Below are 17,204 nucleotides of genomic sequence, written 5' to 3'. Positions count from 1 at the left end.
TCATTCTCCCTACGATTCTCTTGCCGATTAAAATGTAATTAGATAAGATGAAATCTATTTTATCGGCATATACATAAAGTGCATGTGCGGTACATTTGAACTTCACACTTGTGATATGTATACATAACATATGTGGTTTACACAGTGCACTTCTTGCTTGCCAGAGTACGATGAAGATAACGAATATGTCATGTTCCCAGATTAGTATTTGAAGGATACTATGAAGTAAAGATATCTTTCAAAATGGAATTATTGCCTATTGTACTTTGTGTATATAAACGTATAAATATAAAGTATGGCGACGTGTCAAAATGGCCGATCTCAACAAAGAACTAAACGAATATCTTCTTAGCAGTAAAAATGAAAAACAATTCAAAATTACCGTACCTTCGGTGACGATACCGAAAGCGAATATTGGAAAATGGTTCGGTCGAAACGAAGATGATAAACAAGAAGCGGGTTGGATCCAAGGAACACAAAAGGAATGTTGTCCTAGCATGGTTTGTATATACGTTTTAGTATAACCTAACCCTCTAAATATTCTTAAAAAGTCTACATAAAAAAGTTAACAAATTCCATCTTTCCTCAACAGACAAGAGTACAAAGGCTAGTAGCATTTGTTGCATGCTTTTCTATGGGTTTACTTTGTTTCTGTTTGTCGGCGATTTATATCCCAGTTTTGCTCCTTAAAGCAAGAAAATTTGCACTTCTGTATACATTAGGAAGTACTTTCTTCCTCTCAAGGTAAGTTGATAAATACGGACGCCACTGTCGGGAATAAAATAAGATTTATATTAAATTAATTTTTATAGCTTTTGCTTCCTTTTTGGTCCATTAAGTTACCTAAAGTCATTATTCAGCGCTGAAAGAAGGTGTTTCAGTATATCCTACTTTGTAACTTTAGTAGGAACGCTTTACTGCGCTCTGCATTTACAATCTACTCCACTAACGGTACTCTGTGCTGTTTTGCAATTAATAGCTATGTTATCATTCCTGATAAGTCATATACCAGGAGGAACTAAAGGCCTAATGTTTTTTACGAGAATGTTCAAATCTTCGGTAAATTCTACATTGCCTGTATGATACTACAATTACTTAGGCATTAAATATATACATGTGAAATCAATATTGTATCTTCAATTTTAATATTTTATAAAACTCCATATATACGATATTTATATGCAAATCAACGACATGCTATACTGCATGTTTTTATGTGGACACAACATATACGAAAGACTGACTTATCTTAACAAATAATCAGACCTTATATACTATGTATAATAATATGTTTATTTGTATTTAAAGGAATGAATCAGTAAAAACACTTATGTTATAAGAACTAAAAAATAAAAGTTGCTATATATATATAAATTAGTTATATGAAAATATAGTTTTTGTATATAATGTATTTATATGTATAAAAAACAGAGTTTTGTTATTTCTATATATTTATGTATACATATATATATATATGTATTCATATATGTATATATATGATGTAAGGACTATTTATTTAATAAAATAAAAAGTGTATTTGTATATTCGATATTTATTAACATGTAAGATAAGAAATTCTCTAGTGACATTCATGAAGTATATGATACTACTATGATGCGACATTATTTTTTATATTTGGAAACTTTCGCCGCTTTTGCACGATTAACGTTACCCTGTAAGCGTTTGACTTTTAAAGGTAAATATTTAACATTTGCAGATGCATTATTAACTCTTGGAAACTTTTTTCGTTTTGTCGGATGCTGATCTTCATGAATATTAATATATCTCGTATGTTTCTTTATACTTGTATCGAATTCACCAGAATCATAATTAGCTAAAGAAATAAAATTATCTTGTTCTTCTTTTTTCACAATGGGCTCATTTGTGGAACTTTCTGTTGTGCTAGGTGGAACAAATGCCCTTTCTTTGTGTGAAGATCTATACATATATACATTTGTAGATACTGTATGTTTAATTGGCTCCGAGGAGACTAGAGATTCACTCTCAACGCTCATTTTGTTTTCTTTATCTGATGTAATCTGTTCTAATGTTTCAATATCTTTGAATAATTGGAGCCTATTTTTTGGTAAAGGTACATCCTTAAAAATATCACATATTGTTGTATACAAAGGATGAAAATGATGATCTGTATTATCCATCACGACATTCTGAAATCAAAATAATAAAAATAAAATAATATCAGCAAAATGTCATTTATGTATTTAAATAATTATACCTTCAAGGCACACGCAGCAGATGCAAATCCTATGGTGTTTAATGTTACAGTTTTCAATTTAGGCAATAATAATACTGGTATTTTCTTATTTTGTGCCATATAAATAACATGCTTTATTAAAAGCGGCGGTGAAATGTTCGCATCCATTAGAATACAACAGACATTGTTTTTTTCCAAAGATCTTGTGATATTATTTATGCCCAAGACCACAGAATTTCTAAAAATGTAAGTTTTAAAAGTATATGTGAATCAGAGAAGTATGTAACAATATAGTTAAGAATATTTACATTAATTCTGAATTAGGAATATTCTCTTGTTTTAGAAGCGCTTCCTTTTTGGCTTTTATACGTTCTTCTTTCTTCATATGTCTAAGTTGTGACCATGGAACTAATTTAGACGGACGTTTTATAGATGGCATTAATCTATAAATATGAATTATAAAAGCATTAATTTATACCAATATTTTCTATGTTTTACAATTTTTTAAAACCTACTTGTTTAAAACATCTTCCAACAATGGACACTTTCCTTCATCAACAACTGGCCTAAAAATATATATATAATGCAAATATAAATATTTTTAGTATGGTATCTTTAAAATGAAATTATTAATTAGAATTATATATGAATTGTAGACTTTACACTTACCAATAACTATCTTGTGGTTGCGCTAAAACATTTCGTAATCCTTTGACTGATCCTTTCTTCGCTGACAATGACTGTTTCTGTTGTTGTTTTGTTAATATTGGAGTACCCATAGCAAAAACGTTAAAATATTGATATAGGTTAGCTTTCACGTAGACACGTTGTAACACGATAGTATCACCACGATTAGTGCGTCGTGTCGTGTCCTAACGTGATAATCGAATCAGAGATGAGTAGAGAGAACTCTCATGACCATGAGGGAAATTCAACCAAAAACATATTTTACGAATTACCCCTCCTGACGGTCAAATAACCGAACTATTCGCATATTTCTTTCTTCGGTATGGCGATTCGAAAATGAGCGGTAAAACGGTGAGTCGTATCATGAGCATCTATAAGTTTTTGACCATCATTTTCGTATGTGAAGAATAGTTTCACCTTCATCGATCGAGGAACGGAATTAAATCATTTGAAAATTACGCAATTACACAAATTATATACAGAAAATTATGAACTCATTGTAAAATTGCATAATTAGTGTAAACTTACAACATAGAAGATGACACGATTTCAATAATTCTTGGAATTTGATGTCACTTCTCAGAACTTTCGAAAGCTGTTTTGCGATCTTTTTATGCTATTTCTATTTGAATTTCTCGTTTAATTTTTTTGTGGAAATGGTTAGAGAAACGGATAAATAAAAGGATCGTGAAATGCTGTTAAACTACTTTGGTTTATTGAAACCCTTTCTAAACACATTTTATATAATTATCTTGCAATAAATAATCTTAGTTTTTATTACATCGTATAATTATTTCTAACAAACTGGTTGCTGCTGGTTGCTAGTGGTGGCTGTTAGTTATTGCTGACTGCTCTTGATATTATTATTGTTGTTTCTGTAATTATTGCAAAGAAACGCAATTTATTTCCGATATTTCATTAAACTTATAAGCAATTTTTATGTTTTTCCGCCCTTATCTTTCAGATCGTCGGTACGAGACACATTTCTACTCTTAGCGTACATACACATGTTTCTCCCACCAAAAGCACTATCGAGGAAATGTACGTATAGTTCGAGCGTTGGTCACTAGAGGTCCTTACTGTTTGTTCGCACTTTTCGGCTGACTTTTTAAACATTAAATCGGCATTCTCTCTACTCATCTTTGATTGAAAAAACTTGTATCTATAATCTAGTTGTTGTTTAAAAGTTCTCCTTGTATGTGTCTATTCTTCTTCTACATTTCCGATGTTTTACCTGTTAGTAGAAAGAAAACCAAATTACATTAAGTGTAATTTGATTTTAACTTTTGCAGATTGATTAGATCAATTTACATTCTAAACACATGTATTTCAAAGTTTACACTTTCAATTACTATAATTTTTATCCAAGTTTCGAATGTAATTTATGAGAAATTAATTATTATTACAGTTATTGCTTCGAACTGTTGAATAGAATTTGTAGATCTTTATATATGCATTTCGTAGGTTAAAAGGCATGTAGGGAGAACGTTGTGGAATTAATTCGGAAGACATAATCACAAAAGTTCGCGAATTCACCTTCTTAATTAATTTCTTTTACTAATGAAAATTCAGTACATCATGAAGTATGATATACATAATATATAAATGGACCATCGTTTGCGAAAGCTTACAAGTTTATGTCGAAATAACATAATGAATAGAAAATAGTACGTGAACTTTTAATTCTTTAAATTCAGTTTTCTGTAGAGAATTCGAATCGTTAGCGCGAGAGCGGCGTGCGCCTGCTGTTGTAAACGGTACCCATCGATTCCAGCGGCGCTTGCGAAGAAAGTTTATCGAAGTAAAAAACGTAGATGCTACGCCACTGGACCAAAGTGCAGGGGAATGGATAATGTGCAGAATACGGTTTCGAAAGGGAGCAGGACCGCAGCAGTGCACGCAGCAAGTCAAGATTGTCAAGATGGATGCTCGGTGCCGTCGGTGCGGAGTATGGATTTTGCCGCGTGATTCGTAAACGAGAATTGTCATTGTTGTTCAGTGAGCAAAAAAGGAAAACGTGCGCCGGGAAGCATTGTTGTTCATGGTGTTCCAAGGTGTTCCATAGTGTCTCAGTATGCAGCGTTAAGTAAACGGAATGCTTTCATATAGTGATGAGAAAAGCACCTAAAAGCAGTGCGGTAGTAGCGGCCTTCTACAATGGTGGATAACAATTGTATTATCGAGGGAAACGTCAAATTTCGTGACGGCAAAAAGGTAAGTACTTTCGTTCGAATTTTTTCTCAAACACTTATCTTTCCTTCATTTACCATCGAGGTATCCAATTAATATCAGCAGAATAATCGCTTAATTCAATATTCGTTAAAATAACATGGTTTAATTTATCTCACAAATCTGTGTAATGTAATATTACACGATGGTCGTTCATATCCTCGCGAAGAAATTTAACGATGCTCCGCTCTGATAGATCATAATTCAAAGCAAACTCACGTTCATGTTTAATTATTCCAAAGTCACTTGAGTACGGTACGGTTTCAATAAAAAAAATTATATAATGATGTAAGGATCTTGCGCTAACGCGCTCGGCAAACAGTTATATATACGTATATACATTGCATGTAAGGTGTATATGTATAAGCATTCATTGAATCAATGAAAAATATGAAAGTCAGAATTCAACTAAAATGTGGTTAAATTTTGCCTCTCCTGTGAACACACACCATAAATTGTAGTAATATGTTAAAAATTATGTTATAAAAAAGTTTATAATTTTATACATTCAATTAAAACTTTTTCTACATAGTTAAATACTAATTAGCAGCCATGCTTCATGTAGTAATTGAAAACTTGAATGTTTCAATGAGCCTGTGTTAGTATCAAATATTTATTTCTTTATGCCCATTGAAATTTAAGTACAATGGTGAAGTTTATTTGTCATGGGCAAGAAGTCAAATTGAGGTATCCTGATGTGATTTCAATGAACATTACAACTTTTAAGTAGTTTGTTGAAGGCTTAAGGAAGTATTTAATGTGAAAGAAATGAAGAGCCACAAAGCCATAAAATGCTAGCTCATTTTCTTTTATTTACATTGGGGCATCAAAGAAATCATTCAGATGAGAAAGGGTAGGAAACTCTTTTATTTTTATCACAGGGGTACGGAGGGTCTGAATAGATTCAGGCAAATGTGTATTACATATGTATATGTTTCCCTGCATAATAAGTCTATGCAAACATGTAGCATACTAATATATGATATTTATGCATATGATTACTAGTCATGTTTGTCGACACTGTATCAAATGATATCAATTTAATAAAGCAATTATGTCTGTATTGAGTTATTCAAAATTGTTTGTTGCATTACAGTGGAAATCAAGATGGTGTGTCATGAGGAAGTTGTCACCGGTTGCAGGTAAAAATGTGTTTTTTATATTCTTTTAATGGACTACATTTTCATTTTTTACAATTAAGGAGTATACTTGATAAGAAATCACTTTGCCTTTTATGTCACCTACAGAAATATAAGATATTATCACTAACATAAAACATGAGAAATCAACTGTAGATAGTAGACAGGAAGTGTTGGATATTTTATAGCACATATCTCTGTTCTTGGTGTCAAAGATGAAAACACTTCCCTTTTTATATAACATCTGTGCATTCCTCACAATGAATCATTCTTGTGCACCATAAGAATGAGTCCCTTTAATCTTATCAATGCTGATAAAAAAATGATAATGTTTGAGCTACAAGGAACAAGGGAATGCCAGATGTTGCAAACTGGCCCTAAAAAGCAATGCCAATTCTATTTCCTACCACATTCCTAATCATATCTCCTGAAAGAATTTCCTTACTTGTTATCAGCATAAAGAATCTCTCCCTCTGATTCTGTCCAAGGGTGGCAGCTGGCACATCTGTTATAGATTGACTAGCTGGAGAAACAAAAAAATTTCCAAGAAGAGCTTTGCTTCTGGCAATAACCATTAATACCTGACCCTAGTAACTCGAGGATATTTTAAAACTTAGGGACAGCAGTACCTCATAAATTTTCTTTGGGCAGAATTAGTTAAAAGTACATAGAAGGGTCTCAGAATGGATTTAGTGCGTTTCTACGTCTGTATAACTGTATTAATAGCATGTTGTGCTCGTCAGTTAGCGTGTGAAGTTTCGTTGACACATTTCGTTCGAACGATCTTCGATAAAAAGTACTCGTTAAAGAAATTTTTCATTAAAAAGTCTTCGACCGTTTGCATATTTCAAACAATGCACGTTGTTTAGAAAACCTTATACTCCTTTGTAGATTGTCTTCATTTACAACTTTACGGAGATAGCAAGGATCGATATAAGCAAGGTCAAACGAAAGCTTCATTAAGTTTGCAACATTTTCTCGGCGTGGAGAGTGGTTTCACTCTTGACAAGGAATCCAATACTATAGCTATAATATGCCAAGACGTGACCGTTGTTCTGGCTTTCGACACTAGAGAACGATTGATACAATGGCAAGTGAAAATCTCGAACAACTTGGGCGAAGGTATGCATCTTCAAAAATAAAAAGAAAGAAGAAAAAATTACTTTAAAAAATCAGCAATTAAAAATTCACGATCTAACACAATATTTATTTTACTCCCACAGATCAGCAGTTCCTGATACTGATCTCCACGGTTCCATCGAAAGCGAAGCTCACAAATGGACCAGCACATTTACACATTCAAGATCGCCGTTTTTGCATCACCGTCGGCATACCTCCCAGATTAGTCGGTATTTGGGAAATCGCGCATCTCCGACGATATGGCGTGGTCGAAGGACGATTCTGCTTCGAGGGTGGTTCGAGATGCGGCCGAGGAGAAGGTCTCCACGTGCTGATAACGGATCAAGGAGAAGATATCGTGAAGATGCTGCAATTAGCGGCAGAGGGGAAGCTGACCAAAAAACGACCGGTTAGCAGAGAACAGATAACGCAGGAGAGCCCGCGTCGTCAGTTCTCTCGATCGGAAACGAGGGCCAGCGATTTTTTCCCCTCGGCTATTTACTCGTCCACATATGAAGAGCAGTGCGACAGCTGCAAGAACGAGAGCTCCCCCTATTGGTCGTCCACTGAGAGTAGGCAACAAACAGAGCTCGACAGGGATTACAGTAGCAGAGACACTGTCTCCGTGTCGGAATTGACCGATCAGCCAGGGGAATGGCGCAGCTGTTCTCTTACTCGTCAAGGAACATCCGCTCTCGAGAGATGCGCTAGCTGTATCAGCAAGCTAGGAACTGTATCCAAATCGTCGACTTTAGCCACCACGACTGGAGCAAGCAGTATAGGCAGTCCAGCAGGAACGATGAATAATTTTGGTTGCCATCTACAGCCACGTACGCTCGATCGGTTATCGTTATCCTCGTACAGTAGTAGCAGCCACGACAGTGACTATTCCAGTTCACAGCAGATGGAATGTCACTGCTCGCAAAATTCAAAGAGCTCGCAACAACAAACGAGCGTTCATCGCGTGTCGCCAAGTCCTAGCGCACTGCCACCGAGACCTCCGAAACCGTCCCAAAACACTGCCACGAAGAAGGTTAAGAAACCTCCTATGCCCTTGCCAAACGAACAAGTTTGCGTGCACTCGCGTAGCAAGCAGCAGCTGGTTGTACGAAATGCAACCGCGGCTGCTGGTCCTTACGAGAATTACGACGTACCCAAAACGATCTTGGGCCATCATATGCTGTTAGAACAAAGTTCCCAACCGGATCAGTATTACGACACGCCAAGGAAAATTAAAGAATGTCTAGCACTGCCAAAAACTTATCCTAATTACGATACGCCACAGGCGCCTCAAGCTGTGGTGTTACAACAATGTGGTTGTCCGGCTAAACTCACCGTTCAATCTCCCAGATCTTCGGGATGTCCCTGCCAAAACATGATGAGTTGGGCTGGTTTTGTATTGCCGTACTGCAGACGCGGAGCAGGAATTGAACCAACCGGTGTTGCCGTACATCCCGTGAAACTTTCTGGAGAAGGTAAGATGCCTGTTGTGAACGCGAGCGGGGAGATCGCGATTTACGCGACGGCGAAACGGCCGAAAAAGTCGGAGAAGTCGGAGAACGACGAAGACAAGAACAAAGACAATTGCGAATGCCCAGAGAATAGAACAAACAATTACGAGAACGTCGAGCCTGTTATCGACACGCAACCTGAGTCCAAACAAACGAATTACGCGAACATAGACTTTACCCAATCTCTCGAACACTATGAAAACAGCAAAGATCTTTTAGCAAAGAGTGGAATTTCACAGGAGGAAATTGAGAAGTTTTCCAATCAAATTAAGGACGAGACATCTGAACCGCCCACAGAAGATTCGTCCAAGATATGCCAGAAATGTGGCCACGTTAAGGACCGAGAGAACGATTATTTAGTCATGGATCTCGAAAAGCAAACACCAAAGAAACCGTTCTCTGGATACCTACCGATGCAGCCAGCGCACAATGCTTGTTCAAAGGAGATTTTGTCGAGAATTTGTAGCGGTATAAAGAGCTCGAGTAACCCTGCGTTATCAGGTTCCGCGTTAAGCGAGGGAGGGAAAAAGAGATCCGATTCTGAATTTCGCGTTCCAGGTTCGGCGATGTTGTCTAGTCCGTACCTTAGACGCCGTTACCTGGAGGGAAATAGCGGAACAGAATCCAACGGGAACATTGGTCTATTGTTGAGAAAACGATCTTACTCTGCGGAATCTGCTCACTATTTGGACGATGAGAATCATACGTTCCCATCGACGTTGACCATTCACAAATGTTCCAGCGAAGCGGACAAAGCTTCCCTGGTTAGAGGAGAGACCCATTCCCCGTGCGTTAACTCAGAAGTCAAGATAAATCAAGATAGCGGGCAGATATCGATAACCTCACCTCAGCCGTCATTCATAAAAATTCGACGCTCCTCCTCCGTTCCATCCAAGACCGGTCACAATAGAGACTCTTCCAGTAGCAACGACTCAGGCGTTTCTACGGGATCTCTTAGTCACAGAACGGCGGAATTTGTCGAGTTCGAATTGTCATTGACCCCATCGACGTCGGCGAGAAAGCAAAACGTGTTGTCAGTTTATAGGAAGAGTCCACCGCCTACGTGTTATCACAGCAGCCTACCAAGGAAATCCAAGTCCAGCGATCCGCTTCGAGAGTTGTCGTTTCAGTTTCAAAAGATTAAGATTCCTACAAAATCCTCTTCAGCGGAAGCCGATATTCCCACGTGTTTACCTAAGGCCACGAAAGGATTCAATAGTCCAGGGGAAGTGTCTAATGCTCCTTATATCGACTCGCGAAGCACAAGCAGCGGTACATCCGATATGTCCGACTACATCGAGACACTGTCGTTGTCGTCCCACTCGTCATCCGATACGCCAGACAGTCTGAGGTAAGGTACTCGTGGAGAGAATGTAATTGTTACGTTTTCTTAGAGCTTCTTCGCCCTCTAGCGAAGAAACACCGACCAAGCGTAGAAGAGGTCATTAAGAAGAGAAGATGAATGCTCAGTCTTTTACTCGGCTTTTTGCAGACTGGGTGGCAGAGCAGTGGCAACGACGCTTCGTCCTCGCAGCGGGAAAGAGTATTACAAGATTGACAGAAGTATTCTTGTTGAGCAAGGAAGAACGTTGACGACGCCATCCGCCAATTACGCGAATATTACCCCGGTGCTTGAGAAAAGCGAGTCCCCTTCGCCTGGATACATGAGTAGCTCTCCCTTTGAACAGCCACAACCTACTCGTGAACACTTTTTGTTTCCCGATGTGAGTAGAATGATTAACGGAATTGTTGCATTACGATTACGCTAACTCTTTGTTAATAATTTATGCTTATTTTTTTATTCTTTTTACAGGAAGCTTGAACATAGCAACACTGTTTGGCAAGAGAGCGGAAAACTTGAAGTTCCTAGGAATTCCAAACAAAACCAGTAAGAGTATTCATGGTAGAAATTATAATCGGGGCATCGTGACTGTTTACACTATACGCGGGTATCTAGTAACTGACCATTAACGCTTTTCGAAGCTGCACACGGTACGAAAGGTGCATTTCGTTAAACCGGGAAGAACGAGGATATCATCTTCCAGTGGTCCAAGGTTCAGGAATCATAGTAAGGAATTTATTCAGGACGGTTATCTTTCTGCGTTCTTTATGTCTTTTTATGATAATGTCTTCTTACAAAGCGAACCCGCACAATCAAAAAGAACCTAACAGAGGGGAGTTTTCGTAAGAGAATCTAGGTTCTAGCGTATAGTCGAAATGAAGTCAATATACAATTGAAATACTTCCTACAACGACTCAAACAATTTCTAAAATATGCTCAATAAGAAACTGTAATAGTTTGTATAGTAAGAATCCTGCCCTAGGATAAAAACAAATGTGTGCATCGTATACTTTATATGAGTATATCGTTTTTTGGATATGTTTTATTTTATATGAGTATACTTCTATATAGGGTATTGTAAAGCGGTTAAACCAGAGGATTGCAATCAATGCATTCTGTGTTTATACTGGTTAACGCGATACCATCGATTTACATTCTAAAATATACAACCAAAAGATAAAGCAGATGGAGAGGAAGAAAGAAAAGAAAATGCAATGAAAGTAGTCAGTTGCATAGCGTTCACAGGGTTTTCAAATCTTTACTAGTTATTTTCTAAAGGCTTAAGATAACATTTATATAGCCGTGAAATGGTCTTCTTTTGAACGAGATTTATATGGTGGATATCGTAGTCTCTGGGCAATCAAAGATGGCACTATGTATAGATTATAAACAAGATTTAAATAAGTCCTAAGGATACGCGAACTGATATAAAACTCGAATTATTTTTATTGAACATTTTAATGGTTCATGGGCAGACATTTTTATTCGTAATCATTCTTGTCGTAATACGTTCCCATTTTTATACATTCATGTACATTCGATTTCATATGATTTTCCTACTAGATTTACGTAGATCTACGCAACGAATTAGTTCTTAGAATCATAATTGCAATATTATATTTCTCTTCTCATTTTTTATTCGTAATAGTAGCGAACGTACTTAAGATATTTTTTATTCGTACTTAAGATATATCTATGTCGTTTCGTATGCGCGAAGAACGTATATGTCTATGGAATTCTTTACGAAAAAAAAGCGACAAAAAGAAGAAAAAAAAAGAAACGAAGAATATTTATTTTTACTTCAACGGTGCAGGATCTTTTTGATAATAAAAGTATATCGTAGACGATTGAGCGAGGGAGCTAGTACGACGTATCGAAGGGAAATCGAACTAGTTAGGCCTATTTTACGTCTGCACGGCTTCGAACTTTCTTTTGATCGTCATTAACAAAAAAGGGAAAAATTAATTATATATGCGCGAGCTGTAATTGAACATTTTTTCATGGCATGCAATTTTTCTTGCTTATGTCGAAATCGCGCATAAAAAGCAATAAAAAAGAGAAATAAAACAAAGAAACGCGCGCAAGGTTACGCGATCGTTAATAGAATCTTGCACCGAGGATAATCGAGTTTTGGAACGCGCTGGTCGGGCTGGTCGATATTGATATTATGCAATGCAGTGATACTGAACGCAATAATAGAAATGCTAGGAGTTATATGGCCATTAAGAATGAAAAGAAAGAAAAGAGAGAAAGAGAGAGAGAGAGAGAGAAATGAAAGAATCGATATCGAGTGTTTTCGCAATTGAAATATATTAAAGCGGATTATTCTCTGTTTCATGTACATGTTACGCTCCGCGGAGTGGATAATCAAATCAGTATTCAGAATCAAAAAGATCAACGGTAACGTGGATTTATCATGCGTATTAGAGGTTCATTGAACAATGTAAAGTTAACCGGGAATCATGATTCAACGACAATATAGCTTGTATTCCCACCCCCGTCGCCCCTCTCCAACACTCAAGGAATTGTTTTCATCGAGCCGGAACAGAATTTGTAATATACGATAAATTGTAATAACTCTCTAACACTACTACGTCCGTCGATGATTTTTCGAGGTTATGTTCTGGTCTAACCTTCTTTTACTTTTTTCTATCAGAGCAATCGCAACTATCGCTGTAGCAATGCCACGCTTGTCCTTTTTATCACGCCGCGGTTTTTTGTAAGGATCCGAAGCGAAACGAGCCACGAGCAACTAGCTCTAAAGGCTGTTTCGCACAGAGAGCGATTATGTATAAAGAATTATATACTTACAGTTGACTTTATAACGAATTGTAAAAGTATTAAAGTAGTATTAATCACAAGACTGAATGAAAAAAAAGAAAAGAGAGAAGAATGAAATAATAGTTGCTGTGTGATTAAATCGTAGGAAATATCTAAAGAAGCTAGATTTATATATCATTTTTTGTTCACGTGTGCGGCTCCCTTCGAGCGCCATTTTCCGATTAACCATGTTTAATCAGGGAGACTCTTCTCTCCCTTTTATTTTCTACTCTGCATTCCGTGCATCGAACCTGTGTCTGTGTCTTCTATAATATCGTAGATATGGCGAGACGTAAACGCGAAAGAAAAGAAAAATACGGAAACGCAAGAATAAGGTTAGACATTTGTCGTGCTTGGCAAATTTAGCAGGTACCAAGCCGCTCTGCTCTGTCCAAGCTGTCCGAATTTCATATGCTTAATTACATTACGAGAAACTCGTATTCTCCATACGAATGATTTATAGAACACGGCACGAAGGATGCTTGTCGAGCAAGAATCGTACGAATATTATTAAAATGTCAAGATTATTCGAACGTAGAGTTAAATCGATCGACCTTTATATTTCTCTCGCGAGGGTCGTAGAGACCCGGAGGAAGTTGTTAGAACGTAACGTCGAGAAAAGGTATAATCTTTAAGATACAAGCTGACATTGTACCCCACGATTTTCCAGTAAATATTGTATAATATTAAAAGGAATAATAGAGATGCGTGACGAGAGTGCGTCCACGGATTTATTACGCGACTCTATTATACGTTGCATCCGATGATTCCCAACCGAAAAGAACGAGTTTCGAAGCGATCAAAAAATGAAACGTCTCGACGAGAGTGTACCGTTTAACGTGATCGCTATTATCGATTCTACGTGGTGGCGTAAGAATTGGGAATCGGTTCTATGAATACATGCTAGTCAAAGTTAAGTACTATCGTAGCGATAATATATTTTTACTGTAAAAGGGACTATCGCGGACAGGTTGAAGGCTGAGCACGCGCTCCATTGTACGGAAGGGGCTCATTATTCGAGCGACCAAATCGTCAATTGAATCGTCTCTTCTTCTTTATCATTCCATTTTTAGAAAAATATTCGATCGCAACGTACAAAAATCGAATCGTATCGTGTAATTACAAAGCTATAGTAACGATTGCATTTATAATAAGACTTCTTAAATGCTAACAAGTAGCTTCTAGTCAACGAAGGATCAATCCGAAAAGTACGATGAACGCAGAAGAATAATCAAATCGAGTTTCTCGCACGTTGCCATACAACGTGTTCGATACTCTCTGACACGCTCTAGAAAAAACACGATCCCTCCAGGCATTCGAACGAGCTTGAGACGAGATGACGAGGAATTGCTGGAAGTCGTGAAGACGCGTGCCAGCCTTCGAGCCTCGAACAACCATATCTAAGAATTTACTAACGATATTATTGATCACGAATAGTGAGTAACGTTTTTCGAGGGTATTATATATAATATATATAATACATACATATATATATATTATATATGCTCTGTTTATAATTTCTGTACATATAGTCGGTGTGTGGCATTAGCGTAAGGTTTCTTTATTTTGTGATCCGAGAGAATCGCCGCTCGAGAAGATGAGGCACGACTTTTACTTAATGTATATACGAGATAATATACAGAAAGAAGAGAATGGAACGGCTCGAGAGCAGATTGAGAGATATCTATCTAGCGTGACGAAATGCGCTGAGATCGTCTTCGGTAACCATTAACGCGTTTCGATTGATTTCGCTCGCGCGTGACAATGCCGCTTCGTGTAATCGCACGTTCAACGATGGAATAATTGGTTCGCGAGAAACAAAGAGAGAAAGAGATTTAATGGCGGCAGAACCGCGAGCGGTCCGTATTGTCGTCGTCAGGGATTATTTATGCGATACGAGCAATCTGAAACGCTTTACCGCGCGTACACATATATACACATGTATACAAACAAAGACACACGTACACACAGAGATATTATAGCATACGAACGTCAGAGAGACAAAACCAAAAAGGTAAGAAGAGAGACAGACAGACTGGCGATATTTGTTCTCTCCGTGTGAATTTAAATCTGTCTTTTTTTTTAATGTGTGTGCAATGGTTTCGCGAACGGTTTTCGAGAGAAGAAACTAATCGCGAATCATTTGTACGTACACGCGAACACAGATACATAAGCAATCCGTTCCTCGTGGTCGTCGATGCTACCGAGTCGACTCGAAAGTATTCTCGATTGCACGCGATCGTAGTAATTACGGGTAAAAATGGGGGAAGTGCAATCGAGAGGGACGCGCTGCGTCTTCCTACGCTCTTCGATTCTTACTTAACGCGTTCTCGTTTCTTCTTCTGCGATATCGTCGAGCCACCGATAAAAGGATATTTCAGTTCGACGAACTGCTAATGGCTGTTTGCTTCTTAAAGTACATTCTTAAGGAACATCCTTATATTTCGAGTATACGATCTCTGGTTGGATGATTCATGGTCGTACTTTCGACAGTACCAAGAAGGTTAGAAAAAGTTTGTTATAACTCTACTGTGATTCTCGAATTTGTATATCTCGATCTTACATTCAATTTTGCAAACGAAGACAGATCTTTGATGTTTGACGAAAATGGCTAACGTGAAATTACAATGGCAAATTTTGTCTCACTTTGTTCGAACTTGATTTTTTAACGTTAGAAAAATACAACTCTCTATTGTAATTGCATAGAATATGCAATACGAACAACAATTATTTACGCTGTCTCGATTAATTAGAAAATTACTCGACCAGTTATCATTCGACGAGATTCTCAATAAAATATTCATCTTCGATTTGTAATCTATCTACACGATACTCGATTTAAATACGCTGCTTTCCTTCTTATTCGTTTTGAGCAGCTTTACGCGTGCGATCCAACCGTCTCCGTGTGCCAGGTAAAGAAAAGAGAAAACGTTAAACGCAAGAATGCGAGGGCTATTTCGACGAGACCGATAGCATCGAGTCACGAAGTCTCCTGTACATACTTCTGCCGCAGACAGTCTGCTGATCAGACGGACGATGATCGTGTGCAAATGAAAGAACGCTATAGATATAACGAAAGAAGTAACACGTTGGTTGCACGCGAGTCATTCCAAGCGAGCTGGTTCCGCGTAAACGATTCGCATGTGATGAATACCGTGCCATCTTTATTCAGCTATTATTTATAACCTTAAAATGGCACGCGTTAAGGCGATAGATGTGTACTTACGTGAAAGAGTCGGAAAGGGGAATGGTTGAATTCCACTAGGCGATAAGGGCATACATTGCAAGAGCACCGAGAGAAGGAGAGAAAAGAAAAATGAACAGATCGGAATCCGTTTACTTTGACAATCCGTTCTCGACATAAAACGAAAGAAAATATTCAGTTCGGACTGTTCGAATGTACTACAAAGGATTCGAAAGAACGATCCTCGTTTTAAGCGAAGATATCGTTCAGAGAAATAGAGAAAATTTTATATAAAGCCAATCGCGAGAAATCGTCCTTCGACAGTGTGTTTAAGTTCTACTCTCCCCCTCCCCCCTGAAAGAGTTCTACGAATTAGAAGAGGAAAATATATAGAATGGAAAGATGGTATTTTACAATTGTGGGATGGAAGGTGTTTGTTGTCGAGAATCTCGAGAAAATATTTAATATACATAAATGCCGCGTTTATTTTCGAAATCCTCATTATTATAGCGTAAACATCGACGCGTTTAAAGGCGCGACGATGAATTCGACGGATTAAAGGGGAAAAGAGCAAACGAAACGATAAAGCGACGGGAGCTTACGTACCGGGCCATAATCGAACGTTTAGAACGCATTCTATCGAACGGTGAATGGAAATTTCCGATCGATTTATCTTTTTCGAAGTTTTTTATAATCAAGGTAAGCGGGTGCGTGTGAATGAGCGAGGGTGATCGAAGAAAAAAAAAAGGAAAAAAAAATTCATTATTACGTATTTCGTAAGTAAATTATAAAAGGAACTCATACACAGTTTGTAGCGACTCGAGTCACTGATTTATTAAGAAAGTAGAAGAAATAAAGAGATTAAAAAGAAATTCTCCGTTTACTTCTCCTTCTCCCTATTCTTTCATTTTTTACAGGGAACAAATTATCGGGCGATAAGATCGTTAAGAGAGACGGG

General features: G+C 37.5%; 3 protein-coding genes across 3 annotated transcripts; 2 read left to right on the top strand and 1 right to left on the bottom strand.

The window, feature by feature from the left end:
* Positions 1 to 125: 125 nt before the first annotated feature.
* LOC117153849 (uncharacterized) lies at positions 126 to 2,208 on the top strand. Its single transcript, XM_033328301.2, has 3 exons — positions 126 to 500; positions 593 to 744; positions 813 to 2,208. Exons 1-3 carry the CDS (start codon positions 312 to 314, stop codon positions 1,081 to 1,083), a joined length of 612 nt encoding a protein of 203 aa, XP_033184192.2. The 5' UTR covers positions 126 to 311; the 3' UTR covers positions 1,084 to 2,208.
* LOC117153848 (uncharacterized) lies at positions 1,533 to 3,120 on the bottom strand. The gene is made up of 5 exons (XM_033328300.2): positions 2,885 to 3,120; positions 2,731 to 2,781; positions 2,524 to 2,658; positions 2,237 to 2,453; positions 1,533 to 2,168 (listed from the first exon to the last, which is right to left on the bottom strand). The coding sequence occupies exons 1-5, from the start codon at positions 2,992 to 2,994 to the stop codon at positions 1,623 to 1,625; spliced, it is 1,059 nt and encodes a 352-aa protein (XP_033184191.1). The 5' UTR covers positions 2,995 to 3,120; the 3' UTR covers positions 1,533 to 1,622.
* Positions 3,121 to 4,740: 1,620 nt separating this feature from the next.
* On the top strand, positions 4,741 to 13,779 carry LOC117153845 (uncharacterized). Its single transcript, XM_033328296.2, has 6 exons — positions 4,741 to 5,116; positions 6,228 to 6,273; positions 7,162 to 7,392; positions 7,494 to 10,251; positions 10,393 to 10,624; positions 10,714 to 13,779. The coding sequence occupies exons 1-6, from the start codon at positions 5,060 to 5,062 to the stop codon at positions 10,720 to 10,722; spliced, it is 3,333 nt and encodes a 1,110-aa protein (XP_033184187.1). The 5' UTR covers positions 4,741 to 5,059; the 3' UTR covers positions 10,723 to 13,779.
* Positions 13,780 to 17,204: the final 3,425 nt, after the last annotated feature.

This window comes from Bombus vancouverensis, chromosome 3 (genome assembly GCF_051014615.1).
Source record: "Bombus vancouverensis nearcticus chromosome 3, iyBomVanc1_principal, whole genome shotgun sequence".
Taxonomy (NCBI): Eukaryota; Metazoa; Arthropoda; class Insecta; order Hymenoptera; family Apidae; genus Bombus; species Bombus vancouverensis.
The sequence above is the reverse complement of the archived record's forward strand: the minus strand, read 5'-3'. Positions and strand labels throughout refer to the sequence as shown.